General features: G+C 51.0%; 1 protein-coding gene across 1 annotated transcript in view; it reads right to left on the bottom strand.

Moving 5' to 3' along the window:
• FAM78B (family with sequence similarity 78 member B) overlaps positions 1 to 6,719 on the bottom strand; it is a 100,458-nt gene extending 93,739 nt beyond the window's left edge. Inside the window, exon 1 of the mRNA XM_075564373.1 lies at positions 6,272 to 6,719. Within this exon, the coding sequence (XP_075420488.1) occupies positions 6,272 to 6,534 (263 nt within the window). The 5' untranslated portion in view covers positions 6,535 to 6,719. The remainder of the gene's footprint in view (positions 1 to 6,271) is intronic.
• Between the last annotated feature and the right edge of the window lie 8,111 nt (positions 6,720 to 14,830).

Genomic DNA, 14,830 nt, shown 5'->3' on the forward strand with positions numbered 1-14,830 from the left:
TGCTTACGGATATGTTCATCAAATATTTATTGAAATCCACTATGGATACCAAGCACTCTATGCAGGCAGAGGACAAAAGGGAGACAACACCTGCTTTCCCAGAGCTTACGGTCTAGTAAAGAGGTCAGGGTTAAACAAACGGCGAGTTAGGTGTTCAAGTAAACCCTCCTACATTATTGTAAACTGTAAAAGACAAAGGGAAAGACCAGGGCATTCTGAAAAAGAACAGAGGTGAGATTGAAACCGTGAACCCAGGGTCTCTGAGGAGGGACCAGCTGAGGCCTGAGTGAGGAGCAGGAATTCCCTAGAAGAGGGTGAGGAAGAAGGGGGGGTGGCGTATGGAAGGGCCCTGGCTTGGGATCCATTTGGTTGCCTTTGAAGAGTGCGTAGCCTTTTCGTGACGGCGTTACCATCTGCTTTGAATATTTTTGTGGGTACCGTGCATTGTGAGTAATGGAAGCCAATCTGAAACCAGAGGAAAAAAAGATTTTTTTTGAGGTTATACAGGTTTTGATATGAATACAAGTGGCCTCTGGTGGTGGGAGATGGGGTGGAGGGTGGAGGATGGAGGCAGCTGAGGCCGGTTCCTTCAGGCTTACAGTTACACAGGTCCCTGCCAGGTGGCAGCACATCCTACACTACTGGGATCAGCGTTTCCCAAGGAACTCAAGAAGCAGAGGATGGTGCTGGGCAATATATATTCCATGGGCCATTGAAAGGGTAAGAAAGAAATTCAGAGAGCAAGGAGAACTTTTCAAATAGTATTCCAACCTCATGCCACTAAAGGGTTTAAGCATCAAAGTGACGAGATCGTATTTGCATTTGAAAGCCATCACTCTTGGTGGTGGGTGGGGTAAACTGAGGAGGGCTGGAGGTGGCCAGGGGAGCTAGGAGATCACTGACTGGGACTTGCCCTGAGACGGTCTTGGTGGCCAGGGAGAGATGTGGCTGGATTAGACAAATCCTGGTGACGGAATCAGCAGGATCAGATGGTGGATTGGATGGGCTGGGATATCCTAAGGAAGACACATTGCAATTTCAGCCCAAGCACCTCGCAGGGCTGCAGATGCTACTGAAAAAGGTGGTAAAGAATGGTGAAGTCTACATTTCAGGGCCCAAGGCTACAGTAGAGACCGAGAGTTCCGGTGTGGGAGCATTAAGCTTGAGATGTCTTTCAGAGAGCCTGGCCTGGAGGTGACTGTGTATCACAGAGCACATCTCCTGCCATGGGAGTGGAGACATGAGAGATGTCCAAATGATCTCTATCTTGAGATGCAACAGGAACAGAGGCACAAGTGAAGAAGTAGCAAAAAAAAAGCCAAAGGGTGGAAGTGATACCGGGCATAGGAAGCCATCGACTCAAGAGAGGTTCTGGACAGGTGCGTGCCTCCCAAGAGCTCCTGCTGGCTCTGGCAGTAGTACAGAGGAACTTAGCAAGAACAGTTTCCGAATGGATAGAAACAAGCCTGGATTGACCCAAACAGTCAACAGAGGGCATCGCTAGAATCAATTCCTCAATCCCCGGGCTCGGATGCAACCATTGAGGGGCGGGCAGAGACTGTCCCGAGGAGAGTGGGAGTGGGCCCTGACTCACAGAGGTCCGCCCGGGCCCACCATTCTCCAAATTGCCAGTCGCGCTGGTTTGGATGCCATCAGCACTGGGCTGACCATGGTGTATTGGCTAACCGTGTATTCTGAGATGTGGGAAAGGGCCTTTCCATTGCCCTGAGCTCGGCTTCAGCTCAAGCACCCTTAGCCCAGGCGTCCTTGTTGAAACCTCACTCAGGAAACCTCTTGCATGCTCGGCTTTACCATCCAAAGCTGCGTTATCCCAAAGGTCTTATGCCTCCAATGGAAAGCTCTTCACTCCTCCCAAGAAGTGTGAAGGGCCTCCCATCCTCCCCGTCTGGTTAAGAAAATTTCATCCCCACCTTCTCTATTCCAGATCCTGTTATCCTGGGTCCTTCCCAGCAAACCCCAGCCTCATCTACTGTTCTACTTGAAAGCTTCGCTCCAGCCAACTTCAAACCCCAAACCAAGACCTGTTGCAATTGAGTGGATTCTAATGGAACCCTGGCTATATTCTTTACTGAAGTACATCACGTGCCTTTCTTCTGAGGCACCACTGGGTGGGTACCAACTACCAACCTTTGGGCTCGTGACCACATACAGCATCCTGGGACTTCCAGCCAGTGGCCCCCTTAAACAAACATCCTTGATTTTCCTACTTCCATGGGCTTCCTTTTTGTCCTCCTCTAGAAGGAGTCCCAAGGATTCCAGGTAGTGGAGAAGTTATGCATTGGACATCAGTTTGAAACCACCAGCTGTGTGGTGGGAGAGACATGAGGCTTTCTATTCCCATAGAGTCATAGTCTTGGAAACGCACAGGGACCATTCTATCCTGTCGTACGGGGTCACTATGAGTCGGCATTGACCTGGTGGCAGTGAGTTTGGCAGAATTAGTCCTTACCTGTGGACCCACTGTGACGTGGCCTCTGATCAGGGATAACTACTTTCCCCTTGCCTGAGTTGAATCCTATTCATTCCTCAGAGCGCAGTCCTTGTCTCTCCTCTTGGAGAAAACTGCACAGTGGCCCACTCTTCCCTCTCTCATCCTGACTGTGCTCCCGTCTTGGAAACTTCTCCTCTGCAAGTTGGGAGCACTGCTTTTTCTCTGCTCATGGGCACGCCTCTTCCACAGCCCATCCAATCCACCGTCTGATCCCGCTGATTCTATCACCAGGATTTGTCCAGCCACCACTCTCCCCGGCCACCAAGACCACCTCAGGGAAAGTCCCTCTCAGAGATCTCCTAGCTCCTCTGGCCACCTCCAGTCCACCTCAGCTCACCCCCACCCAGCACAGAGTGATGGCTTTCAAATGCAAGTATATCATCGTTTTGGTTTCTTAAACCCTTTATTGGCATGAAGTTGGAATAGCCTCCGTGTTCCTCCCAGGTGCCTGAACACCCAGGAAACTTGATGGCTCCACTGCTTGCCAAAGGATAGGCAGTTCAAACCCACCAGCTGCTACGTGGTAGGAGGAGAAGGAGAAGGAGGAGGAGGAGGAAAATATGAAGAAGAAAACGAAGATGATGACAAAGAAGTGGTGGCGGCAGCTGGCTCCTGTAAAGAGCACAGCCTTGCAAACCCTAGGACACAGTTCTACTGGAACCTACAGGATCAGGAGGAGGAGCTGGACTCACTCTAGGGCAGTGGGTTTGAAGCCCTGCTGCAAGTTGATTGAGCAAAGCCCGCCCTCCCTGAAGGATGAAGACTTGCGCAGACTTCTCATCAGGGCTGCGCTAACAGGATTCGCCTGGATCCCATGAGAAAGGAATGGGTGCGGCAAGAATTCACCATCCATCGCCCTGCAGAATCGCTTGAGGAGGTTCCAAGTCACTTAAGTTCAGGTTCAAATTAAACTCTAGCCATCACACCCATTGACTATTTTATATGCCCTTTTAGAAGCTTGTCCTTTCTTGGAAACGTTGAAGATTTAAAAAATCTTCAACCACACAATCACAAATGCTCCTATTTTCTTTTCACACTGGAGATAGCAATTTCCTGCCACCTTTAAGCCTTGGATGTCCTCTGGCAAGTCTCGTTTACAGCAAAAAGGCAGGTTTCTTAGCAGACCCTCTTGCTTCATGAAGTAGGAAGATTACATAGGGTGAATATTCAGCCTGTGGTGCTTTTTCCACTCAAGGGACAGGCTAAAGCAGCCCACCGACTAGTAGACTGCAGAGACTTTCATGCAACTTGATTCCCATGGCAAAGCTTACACTGGCAAAGTGTTCGGGCCATAAACATTTTTGTGGAAATGGGTTCATTCAAACCTGTGCTCCAGAGCAGCTGTAAACACATAGCAATTATGGCAACCACAAAGAGACAGGTAGACTCGGGGCCTGGATCTATAATAACATGCTTTATGATTTAGTGGGATCTATTTTGTTTTTCTGCATCAACAAGAAGACAACCAAGAATCTCAAAGTACTGAAAGTGGCCGTCTAAAACCAGACTTAAAACAACAACAAACCAAACCAAAAACACTTCCTTTCAAATCCCAAACAATGCAATGGGGAAGAGTCAGGGGGCATGTGTCCCTCTGCGTTGTCACTGATTCATGTCCAGTAAAGCTGGTCCCAATGTGGACATTCCCTTTCCAGAGGGAGTGTCAACGTGGTTCAACCACCAGGCCTGTTTCTAGCTCCACGTGGCTTCTGGACCTTCTAAGGGGAGGGGCTTCACAAGTATTCCCGTTGGAGTGACTGATTGACAAGAGATTGGAGGCAGCATAGAACACAGCTGTGCGATTCTGGAAACCAAGAAGCTGTTTCTGCTCAGACCATCCTGAGCACCCACACAAGGGGCCTCGGGGTGCCCAGGGGAAGAGTTACTGCCCCAGCAGAGCTGCAAGCTGCCTCCAGGAGGGGCTGAGGGGCCAGGGGCTTCAGATCCCAGCATTGTCTGTGGCTTTTCCTGCCTTGACTGGGAAATAATGCATTCCGTACAAACCAAAACCCAAAGAGTTTGAAGAGACCCATGTGTTCCGATATAATGACTCGTTTGAGGGTGTGCCTCTTTTGAACTGGTATGCTCACAGAAAGAACCCGGTGGCGACGTGGGTTACATGTTGCGCAAGGGCTGCAGTGGGAAAGCCCCAGCACTCAGGAAAGTGGAGGCTTTCCACTCTTGGGAAGCCACGGGGAGCAGTTCTACCTGGTCTGATGGGGTTGTTGGAGCTGGAACTGGCTGGATGGTAATGAGCTTGCTTTTTGGCAATTTACCACATCTTCCAGAAAGCGAGAGCACAGCACCCACAGGCGCAGGGAACTGGGCCCTCCCAGCACACTAGGAATGAGCCTGTTCCAGCTGCGAGCTTTTGTGCTCAAAGAAAAAAGTTGGGGGGGGGGCGTTACAAAACGATTCACCAAAATTCTTTTTAGCGCGCATGAGTAGCTGTTACCTTGCATGATCTTAGAGTACAATAAAAAGTCTGCAAACTGCTGCTAAAAAAGGTGGCTTGACCTTTTAAAATGGGAACGTCCCCGCCCCACGTGCATATTAACGGTGAACCCTGGGGGTGCTATAGTTTTACATTAGTAAAAGAAATGGACTGGCTTTCCAGAAACTAGGGTTTCCTATAGACTCCTGGCATATTAGGGTGCACTGGACCGGCACTATATCCCCATCATCTGGAGAAAGGCTGGCCCCAAAGCTTTTAGCCACTGTAGCTGCCCACTGTTCACAGTCTAGTTTTGGAAAAGGCGAGCGAGGGGTTAATGAACAATTAGCGATAAGAGACCAGGACGCGCCCTCCCGCAGCCTGAGGCACGCAGGCGATGGGCTCCTGGCCACAGAGAAGCCATGGCGATCCTGGGTCTCCACCGCAGCCGCCCAGCCCCGCGCGCACTGAGCAGCGCTGCTGAAAGTAGTTGGAGAGCTCCCAGCTCGCAGACAGGATTAGGCGGTGGGCGCAGGGAACCCCTTCCAAGCGCCGCAATTAGGAAAGTTTTGGAAAGTAAGTAAAAAGCCTGGAGAGAGAACAGACCGATCCTTTCCTTGAGCCTAAAAATCACCTCGTGTCACGGCAGCTGGAGGCTGCGCCCACAAGGCCATCCGTCCAGCCTGGCCAGGGCGCGCCCTGTGCCTTCCCCTTCCCCACCATCAGAACTCGCCCAGAGGGCGCAGGCCAAGGGCAGGGCTGCCCGTTAAAGGTTCCATAGGCCTGGGGAGATTGAGCCAGTGTTGGCAGTCCAGGGGAAGGGCAGAACCAAGTCCCGCTCGGAACACCTGGACCTTCCCCTTCACGTTCGCTCCGGTTCCTCCAAAGGACACGCGGCACGGCTCACACATCCTCTCCTCTCCACTCCTCTTTCTACACGTCACCCCAAACTCTTCCCGGGAACCCCCACAAAGAATAGACGGCACCCCAAAACTCCCAGGGCACCCGCCAGATACACCCCCGCCACACACACACACCTGCTCCTCACCAACCCCCCGTGTCGCGTTCCTAGCGCACCGCACGGTTCGTGTTAACCGGGAGTCACAAGCAAACCAGCAGAAAAATGCCTTCGCGGGGAGCCTCCCTGCACCCGCCCAGTCACTGAAACAAAAGCGGAGGGAGGAGGGAGGTGGGAGGGGAGACGGGAGGAAGGTTTAGAAAGAGGACGGGGAGAACGCAAGAAAGCGCTGGGGCAAAGGGACAGGGTGGGGACCGGAGACTGGGGCCGGAGACCCCGCTCCGACTCCGCGCGGCCGGTCGCTTACATGCCCAGGTCGCTGTAGGTGTTGAAGAACTCCATCTGGTTGCACGCCTGGATCCAGCCCACCACCCAGGTCTCGTGGCGTGGGATGGGGGGCATGACCACGCGGGCCGAGGCTTTGAAGTAGGGGGTCTTGTAGCGCAGGACGATGGGCGAGGTCTCCTCGATGCGCGTGGGGCACTGGTCGATGGTGGCGCACACATCGTACACCACGATATTCTCGCGTCGGATCCGCGCCTTGCAGGTGATGCTTTGGATGCAGCCCATCCTGCCGCCTGGCGCCGGTGCGGCGCGGCGCGGGGCAGCGCGGGGGCCCGCGCGGGCAGCCGGGGGCGCCCGTCACGCCGGCATGGCGACGCGCCGCCCGCACTCGGGTCCGGCTCAGCTAGTGCCTAGGAACCCGGAGCTGCTGCTGCTGCTGCTCCTCCTGCTGCTGCTGCTGCTGCTGCTGCTGGGCATCCTCCGGGGAAGCCCCCTCCTCCTGCCGCCGCGCGGGGTCCCCGCTGCCCTACTCCCACCCACCCCCGCCCCCGCCCGCCCCTCTCTTCGGCAGGGCGCGCGGAGCGTGCGCTCCTAGGAGGCGGCGGGCGCCCCCGCCGGCTCCAGCGCCCGCGCGGAGGGCAGGGAGGGGAGCGGCGCTGCGAGCAGTGGCGCCCACCCCGGGCCGGAGCCCCCCGCCCCTCGCTGGAGAGGAGGAGGCGGCGGCGGCAGCGGTGGCATGGAGCCGGGGGAGGGTGGCGGCGGCGGCGGCGGCAGCGGCAGCGCCTGGTCTGTCTGCCTCCGCGGCGGCAGCAGCAGCAGCAGCCGCCACCGCCGCCGCCGCCGCTGCATGAACCTCTGCACCGCGGCTGCCCCCCGCGTGCAGCGCACCGAGCGGCGGGCGAGCGGCGGCCGGGCTGGCAGGAGGAGGCGGCGGCGGCGGGGACCGCGCGCCTGCCGGCCCCGCCCAGAAGCCGGGCCGCGCACACACTCCTCTGCCTGGCAGCCGGGGGCTAGGGACACCCGGAGTCTTTGGCCCGGGTGGAGGGGCCCACGGGCTCGGGCAGCCCGGGACGTGTCTGCGGAGGAAACTGGCTGTGCACCATGAGCTTTGTCCCTCTTCGCTCGCCGTCCGGGTGGGGGGAGCGTAATGAGCAAGGGTGGGGGTGTTTAAAGGGCCACTAGCTCCAGGGTGGGGCCTTGGCACGTGGGTCCCGGCCGGGTGGGCGGGACAGGGGAAGGTGGTGGCTCCATTGAGAGGAGTGGGTGGGAAGGGCGTGGTGCTGTCCAGAGTTCCAGTGCCATTCTCCAAGCCCCATAAGAGTTAGTGGGACAATTTTATCTGAAATTAAGCCCTTGTGTATAACGGATAGGAGCCCTTAAAGGATTCTAGCTAAAAGGTACAACCCGCAAAGGAATTACATTTTTCCCTGGTGAGATTTGTTTCTAAGGAACCCTGATGGTATAGTAGCTTATGAGTTAGAGGTCAGCAGTTCAAAGCCATCCGCCACTCCGCAGGAGGAAGATGAGGCTCTACCCTGGAGACCCATCATGGTCACTGTGAAGTTCGAATGGGCTCTGACAGTGAGTTTGACTGGAGTTTTGTTGGTTTGCTCTGGAAGCTTTTCTTGCGGGATTGTACTCTTATATGGTAAGGGATGACACTGCCATAGAGTAGATCTTGACTCTTAGTGAGTCTATAGGGCAGAGTAGAACTTCCCTTGTGGGAACCAAGACTGTAACTTTTTATGGGAGCCAGCCTTATCCCACTGAGAAGCTGCTGGTTTTGAATTGCTGACCTTTGCCAGCATTTGGGTTGAAGCTTGCACTCAGATTTTTTTCCTCTATCAGATTCTCGCCTTAGGAAATTGAACAAAACAGTATGGGCAGAGATTTAGGGCAATGGTGGACTTACTCTGGTTTGGAAAGACTGCCTTTAAAAAAATTCGATATACAGCACTATGTATTACCACCAAAGTTACTATTTATAGTTATATGTACTTTATAGTAATATAATATAATATATATGTGTTTAGGTGATGGTTTTATATTTCAGTCCATTAACTCTGTATTCCACAGTTTAAACTACCAAACAAACCCTTCAAGTTCTGATTTCCTTGCCCTCTGATTTTCCTCCTCCCTTCTGTGCATCATCTTCCATTTCACCTGAGCATCCTCCCACCTAGTGTGTTGCTTTGTCTCCCCCCTCCCCAAACATGCACACCCCGCCACCTGAGTTGGCAAACATCAAAGTCTGTTCCCTTTGGTATGAATGCATTTATCTGGATTTTTTTCAATGTTGCTGCATCTAGAGGCATGTTTGCCTAGCATGTCCAACGTTTAGCAGTCTCCTCAAGGGGCCAAAGGTAAGCTGTGGCCTGCTAACTCTAGTAGAAATGTGAGAACCATTTACAACCAAGAGAGATGCACACAGTCGGTGTTTACTACTACAAGGCCAACATACCACTCGAAGTCTGTATGTGCTACCCAGCCAGTCTGGAAGCTCAGGGGCGCATTCCTGTCTTTGCTCCTTTAGAGTTCTTCCCAGTGACTGGCACACAGTGGCTGCCAGGGCTGTGTTTGAAAACACAGACAAAGACCAGCAGTTGACCTGTGGGAACGGAGACCACACCTCTGGGAAGTTTTGTGTTAATATGTCCACCGCTCTGTGCCTGATATGGTGGTCCCCTGTAACAAACAAAACACACCACACAACTGCTTTCACTGGGCATCTTTCTTTGTGGGCGTGTGTTTTCCCAGCCAATGTCCACCCAACGCCATGGAGTGACTTCCAGCTCATGGCAACTCCGTGTGTTACATTGTCCAGCTGGTTCATAGGCTGTGCGGTTCATGGAAGCAGATCGTAGGGCAGGTGTGAACTGTCAGCCTTTAGGTTAGCAGCTGCTTGCAAGAACCTTTCCAAGCCAGTTGTCTGTTTTAAAGGGTTTCTCTCATGATCGCTGAACATTTATGGGAACTGGTGCCCAAATATGAAATACTCTGACTTTTAGCAGGCTGAAAGAGACTGGCTAGAGGGAATCATTTTTGTTGTTGAAAAAATATATATATCACAACATTTGCCGAATTGATGCTTTTATGTACAAGTTAGTAGCGTTAATCATCCTGTGCAGCCACCACCAAGACCCAGTGCCAAATTCACAGACCTATAAACATAAACTCTGCTTCCTAAACAATTACGCCCCTGGCCCCTTGGTAGCCACTAATAAACTTTGGTTAGAGTTAGTCTTTAGAACAGATGTAGCAAGTGATTTAAAAATCAGTTGAGCTCATCCTTGCTCCAACTTTTTTGACATCTGGATTTACTTTATAGTTGAGTATGCCTCCCCCCCCAAGCGCCTTTTTGTTGCTGTTGTCTTTTGACTACATACTTCTTTCATTTTGCCTGTAGACACAACCTCAATCGTGGATCATTCCGCTGAGTAGACACTTACTGAGTGCCTACCAGTGTTTGAGTCCCAGTAAGTCCCTGGGCACAGGGATGCAAAGATGGATAAGAGCACACAAAGGACTGAAGAAGATAAACTTGTTAACAAATTTTGCAGTAAGCCAGGACAACAGGGAGCCACTGAGCGATTTGCACATCGTTCTGCTGAGAGCTCACCACCCCCCGCCAGCTTGTCATACTGTGGTGGCTTATATATTGCCATGATGCTGGAAACCACGCTCCTGGTGTTTCAAATCATCAGCAGTCACCCTTACTAGACAGATTTCAGAAGAGCCCTGATTAAAACGGGCTAGGAAGAAAGGTCTGGCGATCTACTTCAGAATATTAGCCAATGAAAACTCCATAAAGCACAGTGAATACATGCCAGTATGGTGCTGGAAGATGAGCCCCCTGGGTTGGCAAAAAATAAACAAAACATCAAACCATGAGAAGAACAGCTAGAACAATGGGCTTCAGCATACCACCAACAACTGCGAAGATGCCACAGGACTGGGCAACCTTTTCTCTGTTACAACTCAAGGGCAATGAACTAGTAATTACTGAGGCCATGACATTGAATCGTATCCTGAGGATCAGAGACCTGCCTAGAGGAAAAGGGTGAAAGGACCTTGCAGGAAAGGAGTTTGGGACATGAAGAATATGGCGTGTGGAAGAGGATAAATAACCCACTGTCAAGATGTGTCTCCAAATGTTAACCGTGTCAACCGTGACACCAGAATCATGTCAGGAACCAGTTATAAATAAGATCATATCTTGATCTTCAAAGAGCCCAGGTAGCACAATAGTTAAGTCCCCAGCTGCTATCCCAGAGGTTGGTGGTTCAAACTCACCCAGCTGCTCCACAGGAGAAGGGTCTAGCGATGTGCTTTTGGTAAAGATTCCAATGTAGAAAACCTTGTGGGGTAGCCCTGCTCTGTCACATGGTATTACTGTGACTTGATGACGCCTACCAATGATCTTGGTCTTCAGTGCTTGCCAGTGGAGGCAAGATGTGCATGTTGAGAACAATTTCCTGTATCAATGTGGAGGATGACAGAGAGAGAATTTGGAGGCGAGTGTCAGAATATAGTGATGACAGGTGATTTGGCCTTGAGATAGGGAAGTGGCAGAGAGCTGCAGAGGCCTGAGTCATTTAGGAGACAAAATTGTACTTGTGTGTTAGGTTGGGTTCCCTAGAGAAGCAAAGCCAGTGTGTATACAGAAAGAAAGGAATCAGGTCAGAATTGGGGTGCTCTAGTTTACCATCGACTTTCATCCCATGGTGGTACTAAGAGATGGTCTAAGGAATCTCCTGGATTCCAAACCTACTCTTCTTTAGCTCCATTATTTAATACCAGCCCAGTTTCCCCTTGTTAGTCAAGATCAATCACACCATTCAATACAGCAACATCCTTCTTTACCTGTTGATCCAGGGCAGGAAGAGTTCAAAAGGGCCAGGATGCATTTTTAACTTCCAGTTCAATAGAATCCGTGTTGTGTCTCCAGGTGGGAGCCTTCCTCCCTTTGGAACTAAGATCTCCAGACCTGAAAAGCATAGGGTTACAGGGACAGGATGAGCAATAGTGAGTGATGCCACTCCCATTTCCATCCCTTGGTGCCTGGGCCCATGGCGCCTAACTATTGGAGAAATCCTACCATCTATCCGACATTGATTTAGAGCATAAACAGCTTCCTGGGGAACATTGCCCCTGTATGATGTTTGTCACCTCATTGGCACCATCATTGTGTCTTTAGAAGTCCATTCTATTATTTTATCAAGCCATCTGCCTCAGGATGATGGGGGACAGGGATCCCATGAGCATGGGCCCTTTGCTGCACTTCATTTGCTGTGAAGTGAGTCCCTTGATATGAGGTGAGACTGTGCATGATACCATGCCAGTGGGTAAGAGTGTCTGTAATTCCACGAATGATCATTTGGGCAGAAAGAAGTATTGTATGCAGGGAAGGCAAATCTATATCCAGAGTAAATGCCTATTCCAGGAAGAACAAAACACTTCCCTTCCCATGATTAAAGTGGTTCTATGTAATTAACCTGTCCCCTCGGAATGGTCTCATATCTTGAATCAGTGTTGATATCTGAGGCTGGTAGATTGGACGCCTTGTAGTGGCAATAGCCAAATCAGCCTTGGTGAGTGGAAGTGCATATTGCTGAGCCCACATGTAGCCTCCATCCCTGCCACCATGGTCACTTTGTTCTTGCACCCATTGGGCAATGACAAGAGTGTCTAGGGTACGAGGATGATTGGTTTCCACAGAGCATATCATCCTGATGGTTAAAGCCCTCCTCTGCAGAGGTAACCCTTAGGTGAGCATGCACATGAGACACAAATACCTTCACTTTGGGGCCCATTCTGAGAGGTCTATCCATATGCTTCTTCCCCTTGTGGCCTTGTCACTGATTTTCCAACCATGCTCCTTTCAAGTCCCTGACCGTTGGCCACAGCCCACAACTCTATCTACAGTCTCACATTGACCATTTCTGAATGACTGCGTGTATCGCTGGAAGTTGTGTCCATTGGGAAGATTTCCCTTCATCACTGTCTTTCAGAGAGCTCCTAAAGAGGGCTGGAGGGCTATTGCTTTTCACTCCAGAGTGGTGCCGGCACATCACGCACAGCCATCAGCAAACCAGACATGAGTTTTCTGTTTCTCAGGCAATTGATCAGAAGGAACTCCCCATGAGCCCATAGGTGCAGAATGGGAGCAAGACAGTATTGTGACAGGAGTGGAGACTGCAGACATTCGGGTCACTTCTTCAGGCAGCATTCTTCCTATCCTGCTCTAACATGCTATCATTTATACCACTTCCATTTAATGATGAAGCGCTGCAGCACATGTCCAGCTTTATCACTCTGTGAGTCAGACAACCCCCAGTCCATGATGGCCAGGCCACATGGTACCTGGGAGGCCCCTGATGAGCTGTTCAGGCTCCACTAAGGCCCAGGGTAGGCCCAAAGCTCTTTTTCTAAAGGGAAGCAGCTGTTTGCAGAGGACGGAAGAGCTGTGCTCCCATATCCGAAGGGTCTTCACTGTGAATTTCCAATAAGGGCCTGCCCCAAACTCCAAACTGCATCGCTATCTGCCACTGACACCTCAAGCACCATTGGATGAGCTGGAACATGTTGCCCAAGGGGATGAGCAGCTTGTCCCACAGCTGGAAGCAGTGGTAGAGCCTTCTCTTGTGCGGGGCCCCACTCAAAGTGTGCAGCTACTTGAGCCATTTGATAAGTAGGTTGGAGTAAAAGACCCATGTGAAGAATATGTCCCTTCAAAAATCCAAAGAGGCCTAATCCATGCCATGCCTCCTTTATAGTTGTGGGAGGGGCCAGATGTAACAACTTATCCTTCACTTTAATTGGAGTATCTCTGTATGCCTCACACCATCCGACCCCTAGAAATTTCAAGGTACCGGAATATTCTTGGGGTTAATTTCCCATTGTCGAACATGCAGATGTTTTACCAATAAGTCTGCAGTCATTGATACTTCTTCCTTACTAGGTCCAGCCAGCATGATGTCATCGTTGCCATGGACCAGTGTGACGTGTTGGGGAAGGGAAAGGTGAGCAAGGTCCCTGCAGACCGAATGATGTCACAGTGCTGGAGAGTTGTCCTGACTCTGAGAGAGGATTGTGAATGTATATTGTTGCCCTTTTCAGAGGCGGGGGGCGGGAAAGCATTGGCCAGATCAATAATGCCTACCAGGTACAGGAGGCGTGTTAACTCACTCAAGCAAGAACACCACAGTTGGATCAGCAGTTGCAATAATTGACTGTCGTTCTCCAAGAACCATCTGATTTTCACACAGGCCAAAGAGGCAAGTTAAACGGGAATGCTCGAATGACTACCTCCGCATCTCCCCCATGTCCTTGACGGTACCATTGGCCTTTTCAATCCCTTCAGGGAGGTGGGATTGCTTTGGTCTGCTACTTTCCTAGGAAGGGGCAGTTCTAATCACTGTCACTTGGCTCCTCCTACCATCATAACCCTTATTCCGCATTTCAGGTAGCTACTGCGAGGGTTCTGCCAGTTAATGAGTATTACCCATCCCAATAATGCTTTCTGGAACTGGAGAAATTACCTCCGGTGGGTTGTAATAAGTGCAAAGTCTGCTGCACACACTGTGAGACAAATCCTCGCTAAGACGTGTAAAACTTGACCCCCATATGCTCCCACTCTGATGGGTGCTCCTTCAGAACGTTAGGAGTCTCCTGGAATTGGTGTCAGTTCAGAGCCAGTGCCCAGTGTCCTGAAAAGTTTGATTACTTCCTGCTCCCTATTGAACAGTCACTCTTGTAAAAGGCCGTAGATCCTCCTTGGGAAGACGGAGAGCAAAGCTACCAGTGTAAACCTTTGGTGGCGTCTTTGGGTTGTTCCTCAGGAGGAGCCTGCCACTGTTTCATTCAACACGTGGAGGGACTGTGACTGGCTCGAATCTGGGAATGGATTGGAGTCATAACTCTAGTCTAGTGATTTGAGTTAGACTGCCATTCCCCTGATCTATAATTCTTCTACTTGTGTAGGTCAAGTCAGTATTTAGTAGGCTTTCCATCTATTTCACTCATAGGGACACCTGGCCCAAGTACCCCCTGTCATAGGTTCATACGATTACTACTTTGACTCTACTGTCTCCTATGGTAGCCACGCCCACCTTGTCTGCGTTCATTACGTGCTGCCACTTAGTTCCACCCCCAGCAGGGCCCAACCAGCCCCTTGACATAAAATAACAATCATGGGGTCATCAGAGATGCTAGGACTCCATTCACAATTTGTTTCTTACTGTTTTGGTAAAAGGTGTGTCCTCAGGGCATTCCACTTGTGGGTCCATGTGTTTATCCTGATAAAATCCACTTTAACATGCCAATTTCTCTAAGCCTATTGATACCTTCTACAGTATACCAAGGTTGGTCTGGTGCTTGAACTTGACTCAGCCTAGGCTACCTCGTAGCCCATACTTGAGCGAACCAACAAAATAAACTACTAGATTCTTTCCTAACCTCTTGAACTGAAGCATCACATGAAGAATCTGTGCTTGGTGGGCCCCTGCCAATACTTTCAGACTGCATCATTATCCTACGCCTATCTTCCAGGTTGTTGTCTGTGTCTGTACTTATCAGAAAA

This window comes from Tenrec ecaudatus, chromosome 1 (assembly GCF_050624435.1).
Source record: "Tenrec ecaudatus isolate mTenEca1 chromosome 1, mTenEca1.hap1, whole genome shotgun sequence".
Classification (NCBI taxonomy): Eukaryota; Metazoa; Chordata; class Mammalia; order Afrosoricida; family Tenrecidae; genus Tenrec; species Tenrec ecaudatus.